General features: G+C 35.2%; 2 protein-coding genes across 2 annotated transcripts; one reads left to right on the top strand and one right to left on the bottom strand.

The window, feature by feature from the left end:
- Positions 1 to 2,317: 2,317 nt before the first annotated feature.
- LOC142986789 (protein stunted-like) lies at positions 2,318 to 3,725 on the bottom strand. The gene is made up of 4 exons (XM_076135480.1): positions 3,667 to 3,725; positions 2,924 to 2,981; positions 2,689 to 2,819; positions 2,318 to 2,429 (listed from the first exon to the last, which is right to left on the bottom strand). Exons 2-4 carry the CDS (start codon positions 2,953 to 2,955, stop codon positions 2,377 to 2,379), a joined length of 216 nt encoding a protein of 71 aa, XP_075991595.1. The 5' UTR covers positions 2,956 to 2,981; positions 3,667 to 3,725; the 3' UTR covers positions 2,318 to 2,376.
- Positions 3,726 to 6,772: 3,047 nt separating this feature from the next.
- On the top strand, positions 6,773 to 14,138 carry LOC142986660 (L-lactate dehydrogenase-like). Its single transcript, XM_076135214.1, has 7 exons — positions 6,773 to 6,924; positions 11,279 to 11,429; positions 11,842 to 11,959; positions 12,387 to 12,511; positions 12,796 to 13,018; positions 13,438 to 13,679; positions 13,962 to 14,138. Exons 1-7 carry the CDS (start codon positions 6,773 to 6,775, stop codon positions 14,136 to 14,138), a joined length of 1,188 nt encoding a protein of 395 aa, XP_075991329.1.
- The last annotated feature ends 123 nt before the right edge of the window (positions 14,139 to 14,261 follow it).

Genomic DNA, 14,261 nt, shown 5'->3' with positions numbered 1-14,261 from the left:
TATAATTCTAGAATAAAAAAGTTACCAATTTAGAAGGACTCTTGTAAAGAAGTAGTTTGTGATGCGATGATATTATGCCTTGTGATATATGACTGTACAAAATTATCCGTTGCTTTATTATGCAACGTAAAAATGTAGATGTTTAGCTCAAATCGTTATAAGATTAACAATTGAATGAAACGAATTTTCAACCCAAAGCAAGACTAGGTAAAGAGCTTGATTTAGTCAAGATAAACATAAATAGCACGTTACATATAACACTTCTATAGTCTAATCGCGAAGAAATGTTTTCACTGAATTTAAATCTACACTCAAATTGCTCTTTGAGTTATGAATATGCTTGAAATGGGTGTATTTTGTAGTATTCTAGCAACACAGGCTTTTGTAAAAGTTACCGCAGTCTGTCGATTTATATTTTTGGACTGGCAACCTTTGACCCTTCTTATTTTATCTTAAGGGTGAGGGTGCCGGTTAATGGCCGGCTCACACTTCGACCACTCTTGATCCTTTGTGTCACTCTTTCCTTTGCTACTCTAAACGTTGGGGAGCAGAGCCCTTGCCCCTTCAAATAGATCGTAATTAAATCGAATTGACATGCTATCATTACTAATGTAACGCGTTAGAGTAAAAAAAAGGGGGATTTGTTACTAGAGCCCTCTATACCCCTCTCTGAATCCTTTAGCATACAATAATGAGATTTTACAACCATCATTTAGACCAAACGTGCTATTTATAGTAAAATCTTTTTAAAATGGATTATATTTCTATATATTTTAAAACTACAAAACACTGGAACATATCATTTCTTTTTAAATCATGTCCGTTTTCCTCCGACCATATGTTTATTAAACCTGAATATAATATATTATGATATAATATTGTAACCGTCTAGTATAAGATAATATTTTCATAAGATAGTGTTGTAGTTGTATAAGAATTTATATTTTATTACTCACTGGTGACTATTAAAGACATGGGTGGATTAACTTGACTTGTTATGAAATGGGTAAAACAAAATTATTATTTAGAAATAGTCAAATGCGGGTTGATTAAGACTAAATGTTTTTCTGATATAATTTTATTTGATTTAATTCCCTTTGAGCAGGCCTTAAATCAAAATACACACTTTTCCTCATAAACAGTTGGATTTGCTAATTTCTAATGATTTTGTTATCTGAAACAATCTTATTTATTATCCATATTGTTGAACTTACAATGACTATATAGTTCCACCCTGATACCAATTTACCTATGTGATAAAATATAACAAATCAAGTTCATTCACCTCTTTTATTTTTTAATATATTTTATATGAAGTTGATATTCCGTTTCCTAAATTTTAGCAGACAGTGTAACCACGTTTAAGGAACTAGACTGTCATATGGACTATTAAAAGTTAAGTTGAGGCATGGCCTCTCATATATAAAGTTCTATAATTTTCTGTTTAAAATACTTTATTAGATTTTATTAACAAAAATGTTTTTACTCAGTCGGATAATTTAATGATATTTTATATTTCGCAAGTTGGCTTCTGAGTAGGTGCACCTTCACAATGGGTATATCACAATAACTTATTATTACAGTAGTTTTCAAGCAAATGTAGAAGATATTAACTATTAAACTACTTTCTTAGTATGATGAAGCCAGCTTAGACTGATGTAATTACGTGAAGGCTAACTTTGAAACCCTATAACGTCCAAATTGTCAGTGATAAACATGGTGATACTTTTCATAACATTTCGATGTTCAAAGTTAGTCAGTAGTGCGATAGTATGTCTGTATTGTATGCCAAAATATTTGGACTGAAGGTAGTTCATAACCTGTATTTAAATGGCTAGATTGTAATTATGAAACTTTTAATAAAACTTTTTATCATGAATAAGTGTTTTACTAATAATATCCTATCAACCATTATCTATTGGAATACCTAGCTAAGTATTATTAGCTTACTAACTGCCATTTTCTATGTCATATTATATTTTTAACTACAATATTTTCCACATAAATAATTGTCTCTTATCCCAATATGGTTGTAAGTTGTGTGACGTTCAGGTTTTAAGGCTACTTAAAACAATTTGTATCGAATCATTACAAAAGTACGGAGATGCTCAGCTCAAATACCACCAAGCAGCCACCCATCTATGGAATAATATTGTCTTCTGCTAACATGACAATTGGATTCAAAGGTTTCTCATGGCTTGCGACAAATAAAATAGAATGAACAAATGTAGATAATACTAAATATGTCAAAGATGATAACGCGACAGAGCTGCTTCTTCTAAAAAGGCGTATTTTAAGTGGAAATAAAGGAAGATATTATAAAACGAGCTGTATTTCTCTAGAGTACAGTAAATTATAAAAATAGGTAAACATGTATCATGCCGTAGCCACTTTTACTTCTTTCTCAACAGTCAACTTCTGACCAAGGGCTGTAATAAATAAGCATTATTATTAGTTAGTTAGTTAAAACGTTCACATGTGACACAGCCTAGCTATTACATCCTCACAGCATAGCTACATAGCAACCCTCTGGTGGAAAAATACCCGAAGTCTTAAAGTCTCTATGATAGGTATTTATTTTAAATAATATAAAGTTTTTTTTAAAACCCGCCCTGTCCCATTGTTGGACGAACGAGGGAGGGTGTATAGTTGGGGATATTCTGATAATAGTTAATGATTAGTACTTACGTAGCATCTCGCCATTAGCCCAGTAGTAGTATTTCATGTGTGGTGCGCCGCGTTTCATGGCTTCTTCTTTATGACCCGCCTTGAGTGAGCCACGCAGCACTCTCGCTGCTATGTTGGAGTAGTTCACGTAACTGATACAAAATAACACGTTCATTCCAGGTCTTAACACCTCTGAATAAGTATCAGATAGCTTAACAGGTGGAATTTAAAAAAGTATATTTTATGAGGAGCTTACTTTAGACCAGCCATCCTCCATGAAGTGCTCATCCTTTTTCTCTTTTTTAGTAAGTTGTCTGTAAGAGTTAAAACACATTCAAGATTAACACTACCGGCGTAATAATGAAGCCACTAAGACGTATTATGATTGAAAGCCATTTTCCGTAACCTATCTTCCACAAGCGATACGTCACTAGTCAGGTGACTGTTATCGGCCTAGCCTTTCTTCCAGCTATGTTGGAGTCAGCTAAAAGTTTTACCGGATGTAGCTGGATACCAGTATTTGACTGGCTATCGACCCTCCATAACCCAGTAACCTGGGTTATAACATGATATCCCTTGCTACGCTTAACTGTTAGACTTTCAAGCTTTTGCCTACTGATAACTACTGGTACAGTTAGTTAACTACAGCGTATAAATATCTATAGCGGTTACTTTCGTAAGTGGCCGAAAGTTAAGTGTCATTAGTACCATGGCTTAAGGCTCCCTATTACATGGGACCCAAATTGTGAATAGCGGTGTGAATGTACCTATTTCATATTTATTATGCCTCTGCCATTACTTTCGGGTATAACAATCGTGAGACTATATGCAAGTTTTAAGTAAGTTGGTGCTTACTGAAGATGAGTTAGTGACAAGTACGTAGGTACCAACCTACCTAAAAGGTTGATAAAATAAACATGGACTTTTTAACAACTATGATCGTATACATATCCTACTGACTTCTACAGCGATGTAATATAAAGCTAAATAATAGCTTACCGTTTAATATGAATACAGAAAACAGTTTGAAAACTTTCTCTGACTGTCATTAAAAGTTGTCCAAAACTGTCACTGTCACGTGGAGATAAATATTTTTTGTATCTAATGGTTTTTGTGATATAAATTGATGGATTGTATTGCATTTATATGAACAATTAATATAAAGCGAGTTACACATATGTACGTACATACAATTACGATGTTTTTCATACGGCATGACACTCGCAAACATTTCTTGCTTCACTCTCATCCTTGCATCCGTGCAAGGCTTACATTTTGTCACACAGGACCGCCGATTATGGGTACTACGCACCTAACCTTTTTGCTAGCGTTGGATAAAACAGTTGTATGGTCTATTGTAAGTAGCGCTGAAAAATAGACTTAGAAATTTAATGATAAGTCCATCCAATAAAAAAACTTCAAACATAGTTTTTTCTTTATCTATTGAGTTATGGTAAAACTTGTAGTGCTGCGAGGTATTTTGTGCTTTAAACTTAACCCTTTATGGCAATTTTGCATACAATGATTGTCCTGCTAAAATTACAATTGGGAAATTTTGTAAGTATGGTTAGATTAATGGATGAGAAATTTATATGATGATAATTTTTTACACTCCAATTTATACCCCGGTAAATCCTTTTACGTGGACGAAGTCGCAAGCAGCAGTTAGTACTTTAATGAATTTCATATCAATACTTCACTGACTTGTAATCCGTTTATGGCCAGATGGTAAAGTTTCATATTAAAATGACGTAGGTTTTGAAAGTGATGACCACTTTAGAACGTTAGATAGTCGTAATAAATAGTAACTACCAGTAGTAAAAATGTATACGCGCGGTGTTTATCGACTTGTAGATATTTATCGCACAGGAAACAGGCCTTAGTTCCTAGAAATGTATTAGTAATTCATTCATATAAGTACGTTTACTTTATACTGATAAATCGTTTACTTTTACAAACGTAGACATTATCCTTAGGACACAAAATAGATAGGCATCCGTCAATTTTTTTAGTACTTCCTTACTATTGATTAGGCCCTACGTCTGATTGCTTTTATGTGTTAGGTTCGATTCCTGGCTTATGCTCGGTGGAATTTACATTAGATTGTAAGCTATAAATTGTTCTAACAAAATATGGATGAATTTCTGAATTAAATGATAATTATTAATAATTATTAAATATTTTATCCATAACCTTAGTAACCGTAAACTGACTTGTTACATAGAAAAATATAGGTCTATCAATACACGCTAGACGACTCTCTCTGAAATTAAAATTCTATCTCCATAATGTAAGCCAGTATGATGTATATTTGTACGTCTATATACAGGCGACATAATAGAATTGAGTACGTAAAAAGAATTTGTATCAAGTCGACGTCGGTCGGTCAATATCGCCGGTGCTTCCAGATGTCAGGATAAGGTGACATTGAAACGACCTTTGGGAAAACAAACTGGGAGCGACGAGCTAAAATTAGTAAACATAATACGTATGTGGAAGGAATGAGCCTTGAATGTGCGTTGAACCCGTAATAAGGAGGTCATCAGCGCGATGAATTGACGAAATTACATGCACTCCTTACACCATGTGACGTCGGTGACATTTTATATCATATGTTTGAGTGAGGTAATGTTCTGGTCTAGTACATCAGTGTGTTTTGGTTGAGCTTTGAAGGCGATGTATCAGGTACTAGCTGACCCGCGCAACTTCGCTTGCGTCACGTAAGAGAGAATGGGTCATAAGTTATGACCTATTGCACTATATTGCACTATGGTATGTATACCATAGTGCAATATTGAAAATGATTGGGCAAAAGGTAGGCTCAGTTTTAAACACAGCAGAAATGGTTATACCTATGTATGTAATACTGTAATAAATAGAAGTAGACATATTAAGGTATCCCGTCGATTCACATCGAGTCGTAAAATAAAGAGTTCAATCACTCTCACACCAGCGGGCTCTGGCCGACAGTTTTTGACCTTCGTACAGGGTCAAGGACGAGGGTGTCAAAATATTCACATCTAAATTCTAAGCGCCTGATTAACTCTATCACTGTAAGCCCGTAAATATATTAAGTATAGAACTAAGAACTTGGTAATGTAAAGTTATTTTGGAAATACCTACCTATATAGTTTTTTTGCATATTTTTTTTTGCATTCATGGCATTATCTATAGGTACCTCTATCTCGCATAACAATGGACATTTACGATTAGATGTTGTAAATGAAATAGAAAAGAATACACATTTAACGAAAATCTTTTTTGCACTGATTCTTAAGCCTGTGTCCGTTAGACGGAGACATAGGTACTTTACTTTTTATGTATGTATGCATGTATTTCAATGTAAAATGAGTTTAAGTAAGAACAGAACTAAATATCCTTCATAATTTGTCACCTACAATTTACGTGCCATCTTACTAAAGTTTACTTATTTTACTAAAGGTTACTTTTCTGGGTAATTCTAGTTCACAGTTCAATACCTTTTTTAATCAAACGTACACTGAACTATTAAGATATTAATCTGCATGTAAAACTCCATGTAGGGCGTAGGGCAACCACTTAGAAAGTTGGAGGTACGATAAAGTAGTCAATAGAAACAAAGGTATTAGGGAAAAGGAATAAATTAGTAGGTACCTATCTTATAGTAAGTAAATTAATGGTAACCTAAATAGTTATGTTAAAATTACCAAGACAGTGTGTTCTTTCAGGCTTGCTGTGGTGGATAATGTAAAGATAGACAGGTACCGACCGATAGTTGTAATAATAGCCGGTTTACGAATTATAAAATAAATGTAATTATTTACTACACCGTGCGAATGGATATGAAGACTTAAAAAAATATTATTCACCATAAAATTAGAGCGATGCGGTTATTGCGACCTACCCTTAACTTTTTATAAAAGCAGAAATTATTGAATTTTGGCTTGTTTCTTTCTACAGCATCTAGGAAAGGATTTAAAACAAAAGCGATTGTTTGTAGTGTGTAACTCTTCAACTAAATAACTTCAGATTACCAACTATTTTTCTACCACATACCTACCTATATTAAATCTACATATTGAAGTTCAACAAAAAAACAAGCAGGTCAATTTAATTCGGAATTGCAATGGACATCACGAGACGTGCTACGTGCGTGTGCGCAAGTCAGCCGTCTGTTTCGGCGCAGCGCGCGCACGTGGGCCGCGGGCGGTCGCAGCCGGCACTGTCCTCACTGACTCATGCTTCTCACGGCTCCAAGAACCGGTTCCTTAAGACTACGTGATGTAAACATCGTCTGCAGACGACTGTTTCTACGTATCTACCGTTATGTTTCAATGGATGATGTCTCTGACTCATGGGTTATGAAATTCAGTGTAAGTAGACTTTAGAGAGTTCTTATCAAATCAACCAAAAGGATAATTATTACCACATTCAAAATCAATGTTAACGTAACAGTATATTATGTATTGTTTTCTGAATGGATACATTTTAAAATCCGCGTCTAAGGGTCTCTATGCATCTTTTGCATTTGCCTTATGCATGAATGCATGTAAGTTTCATCATTTCTGTTGTAATCATTTCTAGTTACAGTCAAGTGTAGTACGATACGGGGATTACCGCGCATGATGTATTATTTACTTTCCTTTAGTGACGTTGTGACTTGATAGTCTAAACTGCATATTACAAGGTGTGTTACATAATGTATGAACGCTTTGAGTTTGGCTTAATAAGTGCTGAGTTGCAAGGTGGCATAAACAATGTAGACGGAACACCTCCCATAAAATCTTGGGCCATAAATATAAAAAAATATTAGAATTATCCTTGAAATGTTTAGAATGATGGTAATCAGAGACCATAGGTATTTGTTATCGTAAAAGTAACTTTATTTTTTTTTATTTTTTTTTAATAACCCATATCTGTCCCACTGCAGGGCAAGGGTCTCCTCCCAAACGAGGGGGAGGGGTTAGGCCTTGAGTCCACCACGCTGGCCAAGTGCGGGTTGGGGACTTTGCATGCCCTCAATAAATGTATTAAACAAATTTTAGGTATGCAAGGTTTCCTCACGATGTTTTCCTTCACCGTTGGAGCACGTGATAATTATTTCTAATACACACATAACTTCGAAAAGTCATTGGTGTGTTGCCTCGGATTCGAACCTGCGACCACTTGCGTGGGAGGTGCCAACTTAAACCACTCGGCTATCACGTTATACTATCGTTGTACTACGTATCACTTTATTTACGTAAAAGTAATATTATTTATATCTTCAATCTCACTCGAAAAGATATAGCCATTGTTTCATCATTCGCCTTGAAAATTTGGCAAATACATGTCTACCATATTTTTTATTTCTCATTCTTTTTACATTTTATGGCCCCGGAGTCATCGTCTCCTATAATAAATGGAACACTCTGGCATATTACATGTAGGTATCACCTAATTTGGAAATAATAGCTATTAGCTAGTGTTTCTCGTCTGAGATGGTTCAAACTGAAAGGCTTCGTCTGAAGCTACGATTGCACGACCTTCACAAAAGTCATCCAATAAAGTTAAAGTAATCCTTTACAAGTAAAGCTCTTAATAAACTCTTTGATTTAAGTTTCAATCCCATCTCATTTCTTGAATGGTATTTTATTGTATGAGCTATAAAACCTAAATTTCTTCACTCATCCAGACAATGTCTCAAATAATACTGCGTTTTCGGTGCCCAATATATAAAATGAAATCTTATGAGATCGTAAGATATCCCTCGAGTAAACAATATGCTTTTGCAATTTGCTTCAACCGAAATAAAAAGTTAAATACAGAACGCCATTTAAATAAAGCAAATAAGTTCGTCTTCTACTAAAGTCTACTAGATAGGTTCTACATAGTCTACATTCTCGAGTAAATTTCTATTCGAAGTGGCCATGCTGGCAGTCTTTTGTGCGCGATACTAGAAGACAGTTATGAACTTATTATGATTTATAATGCTTTGTTTTGATATCTTACTTATTATAGTTAGTTTACATACAGTTATACTGATGTATTTTTAAAATAAAAATGAATATACAAAGGTTATTACTTATCAGGTTGCCTAAAAACCAAACGTATATGACTGAATGTCTACCCCTTATTTAAACATAACAGTAATTAAGTAATAGAAACCCATCCCAAGTCATGTTTAATTTATTTTTAACACACTCATTCATTGTTAGTATTGCACAATTGTTACATGACGTCATTTAGTTCTACCTACTCTTAAGTACTGAAATACAACTGATTACAGTTTACAATCCGGTTAGATTGAGATCACCATCGTTCACGGTCAATGAGTGTCGCGACCTTTAGCACACAGATTTGACTTACAAGCGATATTTTTGTAGATTTTTTTTATTATAGCATTTAGTATAATTTTATCTTTCACTTACATTGATAAAATTATGTATGATTTCTTTGACAACAAGCAGAGGAATAATTACTCTTTCTAGGTTCCTTAAACAACTTTTTTGCTTTATTCTGACTCATATTTGCGTATTTTATGTTTTCTTTTTAGTACCTACTTAAACTACAAGATAACAAAAATGCTTTGGTCTATGCTACTTTCTGCCTACCTACGGGAAGGAGCATGATAGAATGTAGGTTTGTGTGTAGTTTGTAAGGATCGCAACAAGTGGCATACTCTTCTGTCTGTTCGTCTCTCACACTTTCTGCCTACCCCTATGGTGAAAAGGCGTGATTGTATGTACCTACACAATACGCTACATACTTCCTTCTTGGCCGCCCAATTTTCTTCTTTAACGCCAATAGACAAGTTTGATGACATCAAAACTTCTTTTCAACTGTCATAATAACATTTCAGTTGTCTTCTATGAAAATAATGGTGACATTTGGATAATATTTTGGAAATTTTTGTAAAGTGTATTTTTGTAATAATGTCTATATTCCCGATAACTGTAACGACGGCTACACGTTGTATTTTCAGTAAGGGATTGCGGTCTAATGGTTTCATGCCGAGTTGTAAGACAAATTCCTTATTTTATTATAGTACTAGGGAAACGACCCGACTTCATCCGGGTATAGTACAATATCTCGTTGATTTCATTCCTGTAAGAATTCTTATCTAATTGAACCCATACAAACCTTGCCCAGACAGTTAGAAATAAACATACTGAAAAATAATTATCATGATATGCACTGTGTGTTTAGACTAGTGTATAAATATGCCTGCGATGCTTACGATGTTCTATATTGATTATGCGATATTTCAAGAAAATATTTGTTACCTTTGGTGCATTTGTTAACGTGGTCAATTTGCCGCAATATCCGTAGCGCCGCATAGGATTCGAATTCCACTCGGGACGAATATTTATGTGATGATCACGAGTACTTCATTGTCTAGTTAAAACATAGTACAAGGTCTTCTTAGTTTATCAGATCAGACCGCATGTGAGCTGTTGTCCAATGATGTTTATTATTAATACGAAGGTGGCAAAATTGAATTAAGTTATTTGGTTACTGTGATGTTTGATAGCCATGATTTGGTAGGAAAGTTATCGAGAGTCCTGTCTGGATAAAAGCTAAATATCAAGAGAATTGTATACATCCATCCAAATAAAAATCTTCCTATCCTTACTTTCACTTGATTTATAATATTTTCAGTCTAGTCCTTGTCGGCAATTAACAAGATAAAAATCATAAAATAAATTTTCTAAACGCATGCAATCGAAACATAGATCACAATTAAATAAAAAAAAACAATCATTTTAAATTTATTATTGTTTATTACGAATATTAATCAAGATAAATGGGGACCCTGTTGAACCTTGGACAGAACTGTACCTAGAACAATTGATTTTTTTTTAACCTCGCTATTTTATAAACCCTTGTATACGTTATTGAAAAATGTAAAGTTAAGCAATGCGCCAAGTAATTATTGTTAATTGCAAATTCTATTAGAATGAACTAATTACAACGAGTAATTATTTCATCAGAATATGTTATGTATTTACTGTTCTATACCGTCTTAATTTAAAAAATGCGGCAGGTAAATAAAAGATTTTTTAATGTAGGGAATATGGAACTAAATGGAATCTGTATTATGGTTATAAATGCGAATGGTCGGACTTTTGCATGGGTGTTCGTAACTCAATCTCGCGAAAACATTTTACCAAAGTCCGATGGTTGAAACTTTGAACGTGATTTTGATCAACTTTGAAAATTGAAACAATATGAATTTTTGCTTACCTATGCAATAATTAAAACAATTTTTCTGTTGTTCTCGTAAGGATTTCTGGGATAAGACATTTTTAAATAGAAAAAACTTAGCTAAAAATAAATAAAAGATAAAACAAACCTAAATAGCGTGGAGTGCTTCTGAAAAATGATTGTCCTCCAGCTCAAATCTGTCAATAAAATAGTTATAACTATCGTCACCGTGTACTTTACGCTTTTTGGGGCTTCGTACCCAAAGGGTAGTTTAAAAACGTGACTCTATTAGATTCTAAGACTTCGCTATCAGATCTGTCTGTCACCAGGCTGTAGGTATCTCACGAACCGTGATAGCTAGACAGTTGATGTTTTTAAGAATACTTTCAATTTATTTAGATGTTAGCTCGCGTCAGAAGAAATGTCAAACACAAAATCGTCACAGTATAGAGCAAGAGAATCCTTGCAAGCAGTTTACAACCATCGCTAAGTTGTTCAATGGAGTGTCTAAGAAGTCTTATGGCAGTGCTAACAAAGTCAGCGTGGTTGGTATGGACGAGATCGGCATCGCTACTGCCTACTCTCTCATTACACAGGTGATATTTCCTTCTTTTCCTATGGTTAGTAGTCGTACAACCGGTGCAGCGGTGGGGTAGTTTAATTGCCTCCCAAACCAAACTGGAGTTACACCACCAGTTTAATAAGAGGAGCGGAGACCCATTTCTATACTGACTTCCCCAAAGGTTACTGATCCGAGTGATCGTTGGCCAACTTACATGCGTGAGCGTAGTGTTGACAACTGAAAGAGAGCCTCACTTATGTGAATTAATTAGAATGTAAAGGTAAAAAAAGTTTTTCGAATACTTACTAAGTACATAAAATGACGCGTTTTCCTAAGAGGTAGGCGAAGACACAAGAACGCCACTTGCTACGATCAACATCACTACTTCATTGAAATCCAAATCATATTTATAAATTCCTATATTTATATTTCTTGTTTCCCTGCAGAATGTGACAGACAACATATGCTTGATCGATTTAGATGAAGATGTGTTGAAAGGCGAGCACATGGACTTAGAGTTCGGCGCCTTATTTCATAACAACCCTAAAATTGTCTCTAGCAAAGGTAAGAAAGCTTTAATCAACGTCAATTTACAAACTAATATTGACCAACTAATTGCGAAGCGTCGCAAGTGAATTATTTTTACAGGTAAAGTCATGCTGCAAAGTGAATTGGAGATTTTTAAATCAATCATCGCTTCTTATTATCTCGTGATTAGTATAATACGACCTATTCGTTTCTACAACTTACGGCCTAGAAAAAAACTAGAGAGCTGCTATTTAGCTCATGAACGGTCATTAGACATCGACGCGCTTCAAAGCCTCCGCCGACCAGAGACTCTCTCATCTGATAAAAGTGTGGTCGTGGTTGTCACCCCCACATAGGTCTTTTTCACGATTCAAATATTACTTGAATCATAATATGCAGTACATAGACGTAGGCCAATAATAAATGCGTGTTGTGTATTAAAATGTATTTTTGTCTGTCGTAGACCCAGCAGCTACAGCCGATTCAAAGATCTGCATAGTTATCAGCGGCACGTACCGAGGGAAGGATGAGCATCCACTGGTATATGTCGGGAGAAACGTCGGCATTATCAAAGCGCTTATACCACCGGTAATAATCAAGATATTAATGAATTCATATCTATGCTTGATTGTGCAATCCTCATTAGAAACAACGTGCAACCCCAAAAATCCATGTCTAACTATTTGGAAGCAATAGTTTTGTACGTCATGATCCTCGTGGTTTTTTAGACGACCACTATTTCACAGGCGGTGGTATTTTTCTAATTTGCCGCTTTTAATTAGCCCTTATTTTATTACATATTACTATTACAAATAATAAGATTAATCTGTATTTTATTTACTATATACTTAGGATATGTTCTTTATGTGCAGCTCGTGAAGTACAGTCCCAACACCATAATAATAATAGCAAGTGAGCCGGTGGACATCTTGTCGTATGCTTCGTGGAAGCTGAGCGGGTTTCCCAAGAACCGTATCATCGGCATTGGCACTCTTCTGGACACGGCGCGGTTCCGATACCTTCTGTCCTTGAGGATGGGGATATCTCCCGTCGACTGCCACGGATACATTATTGGAGAGCACGGGGAATCTAGCAGTGAGTTGACAACAATTAACATTCTTTAAGCGATTGGTATATCTTTAGTATATATATTCATATATTCAGGAAATTGATTTATATCTATACTCGGGTCATTACAATCGTGCAAACTGTATCATAGTCAAATGTTTGTGACGTAGAGAAGGTATAGTCATATGACGTATAAGTAGGTACGTCATATGACGTCATAGCACGTTTGTAATGACCTGTCATAAAAATCACTGCACTATATAAAAATAAATAGCATTACTACCAATAATTGTGTGTCCGCGGCTTGTGATTGTTGAAAATAAATTACGTACGGTAGCTTTAGCCTCCTGAAACTATATAAATTATGGACTATTTAATTCTTCGCGCTATAAGTCAAATCTATTTCGTTTACAAGTGCTACTAATTAAACTTCATCTTATTAACAGTTCCCGTGTGGTCTGGAGTAAACATAGGAGGTGTATCTCTCAAAAACATAAACCCAAGTATTGGCAGCGACAAGGACGCGGAGAACTGGCAAGAACTACACAAGGAAGTGGTGAAATGTGATGAGACCATGAGGAGCCTCAAAGGGTACAGTTCGTGGTCCCAAGCGATTGCACTTGCGAACCTCTGTAAAGCAATATTCAGTAATTCGAACCGCATTTTTCCGGTCTCCACCTATGTACGGGTAAGTAGCGCTCGTTTAAGACATTTTGCTACTGTGTCATGTGTCGCCGATGTACATACAGGGTGGTTTGGTGAAGGGAAATTAAATTAGAATAAAATTCGTTTAGGTACGATCGTCCTGGGACAATACGTGATTATTTATATAATAATGTGTTTATTTCGTTACATTGAAGCGACGGGTAACTTATTTTCTCTACATAAAATTCCTCGGCTCTACTGAAATCTTATTTTTAACCATAAGCTAAATTGTCATTGTCTTTTACCGTCACTAAATTATTTCCAGGGTGAACACTCAATAAGAGACGAGGTGTTTTTATCGCTGCCGTGTGTGATCGGCGCCACCGGAGTGACCGACATCGTGCGACAGTCGCTGACAGAAGGAGAAGTCACTCTCCTACACACCAGCGCGGAAAGAGTAGCCAACCTTCAAGAACCTGCTGGCAACAACCTTCTGTCATAATCTAATATTTATTCTAAATTTTAAACCCCGCAAATATAGTGTTTGTAATCACATCATTCGATATTAAATGTGTGTGTAATAAACAATTGTATTGTTCATTGTCTAAACTTTATTACCCGACAC

The sequence above is a fragment of the Anticarsia gemmatalis genome, chromosome Z (assembly GCF_050436995.1).
Source record: "Anticarsia gemmatalis isolate Benzon Research Colony breed Stoneville strain chromosome Z, ilAntGemm2 primary, whole genome shotgun sequence".
In the NCBI taxonomy this organism is placed as follows: domain Eukaryota; kingdom Metazoa; phylum Arthropoda; class Insecta; order Lepidoptera; family Erebidae; genus Anticarsia; species Anticarsia gemmatalis.
This window is presented reverse-complemented; position numbering and strand designations above follow the sequence as displayed.